Consider the following 1,724-nt stretch of genomic DNA (forward strand, 5'->3'; position numbering starts at 1 on the left):
GATGGCTTTCCTCAACTGAGCTCTGAAATTTCCTCCCTTGAATGGAAATTTCTATGCGAATTCGGCAAGGACCGTGCAAGAACCCCCCGAAATTTCCTCAAAATTTCCATATTGTCACCAACCCATGTGGTCAACCATGTGCATATTTTCCAACGACACTTACTTCTCCTGGACGAGCCTCTTCTCAGCTGCAACCTGTTCCCTCAGGGCCTCCTCTCGCCTTAGTTGCGTCGGCGTCTTCAACGTGAAACTCTCCCGACATCTGCACGCATGCGCTCATCATAGACTACAGTGAACGCTACTCTCAACACTTTTCTTTTTCCTCGTCGGTCAGCCAAGGATATAACGGGTTCAAGTGGATGTATCTAAAGCAGTGCTGGTGACAATATGGAAATTTCTGAAAAAATCGGGGAAATGTTAGTGGTATTAGAACATTATACTCGAATTCGTATATAATTAGCTTTGGAAACTCCCCGGGCTCAGCTGAGGAGAGCGAATATATATTTCATATCAGCAGACATCCAATTTGACCCCTACCCAAACCCCAAGATCTCATCTTCCTCCTCCGTTTTAAGCCAACCCCTGTCTACCCTCTTCACCAACCGCACCTCGAGGAACTCTTGATACAGTGCTGACTGGGGCAGGTCTAGAGTCAACGATTGGACTTCTAGCATGTTGTATCTGAAATGATTATAACACTCCGGACGGGTTGATCAGTGAGCTCAATTGAAGTTATTAATATATATTAAAATACCACACCATCTTCAACATGAGTTAATTGACATGATAACATGTCCTACTCGCCAACGTTTCATAAAATGTTGAATCATATTGTCGGTGCCAATGTGAAATTTCCGGGGATTCTCAATTGGTTTCTGTACACTTCCATCAGAATTTGCATATAAGCTTCTATGCTAAGTAAGGAAACTCCTGAGCTCAGCTGAGGAAAGCAAACATAATTACTCCAATACTAAACACTGTTCCGGCCACCAAACATCTATACATCGGAGTTTCACCCGTTTCACGTGAGTCGGCATAATACTCTGTGAAAGGTATTTTTACTAGTGTTTTTCATATCACAGGTGAAACTCCATTGTAAAATCTCAATTGGAAAACGATACGATTCTTACTGTCCTCCACTGCCACTTTCCGCCTCCTCAGATATCATTTCAACCCAGGGGAGCTCAGGGTCTTCCTCATCACGATGCCACCACAACTAACTCAATAGACTCATAATAACCCCATAAGCACGATTATCACACTTGGAGTAGTGCGGGGAGAAAATATGCACATGGTCAACTACATGTGTTGGTGACGATATAGAAATTTCGCGGAATTTTCATTGGTTTCTGTACAGTTGTATTCAAATTTGTCTATAATTAGTGAGGAAACTATCTAAGCTCGGCTGAGGAAAGTGAACATATATTCCTCCAACACATAAAGGAAGAAGTGGTGTGGGAAAATATGGGCAACTACATGGGTTGATGACAATATGAAAATTGTGAGGGAAATCCTTATGATTTCTTGTACGACATTTTCTTCATAGTGATCGCTCTCACAGTTTCGGGAAATCTGCAGATGGTCAACTACATGTGTTGGTGACAATATAAAAATTCTGCACATTTCTACCCTACCCGAATTCACACACAAACTTCTATAATTAGTGTAAAAACTCCCGAGTTGAGGAAAGCGAACACATATTCCAAAACTGACCTGTAGTCTCG

At 42.1% G+C, this 1,724-nt stretch overlaps 1 protein-coding gene across 1 annotated transcript in view; it reads right to left on the reverse strand.

Moving 5' to 3' along the window:
* Nucleotides 1–537: 537 nt before the first annotated feature.
* The window catches only part of Pmar_PMAR001863 (hypothetical protein), a gene marked incomplete at both ends in the record, with an annotated part of 3,376 nt that continues 2,189 nt past the window's right edge, over nt 538–1,724 (reverse strand). Inside the window, 2 exons of the mRNA XM_002772493.1 lie at nt 538–681; nt 1,131–1,216. Coding sequence (XP_002772539.1) covers nt 538–681; nt 1,131–1,216 — 230 coding nt within the window. The remainder of the gene's footprint in view (nt 682–1,130; nt 1,217–1,724) is intronic.

The sequence above is a fragment of the Perkinsus marinus genome, assembly GCF_000006405.1.
Source record: "Perkinsus marinus ATCC 50983 genomic scaffold scf_1104296961072, whole genome shotgun sequence".
NCBI lineage: Eukaryota > Perkinsozoa > Perkinsida > Perkinsidae > Perkinsus > Perkinsus marinus.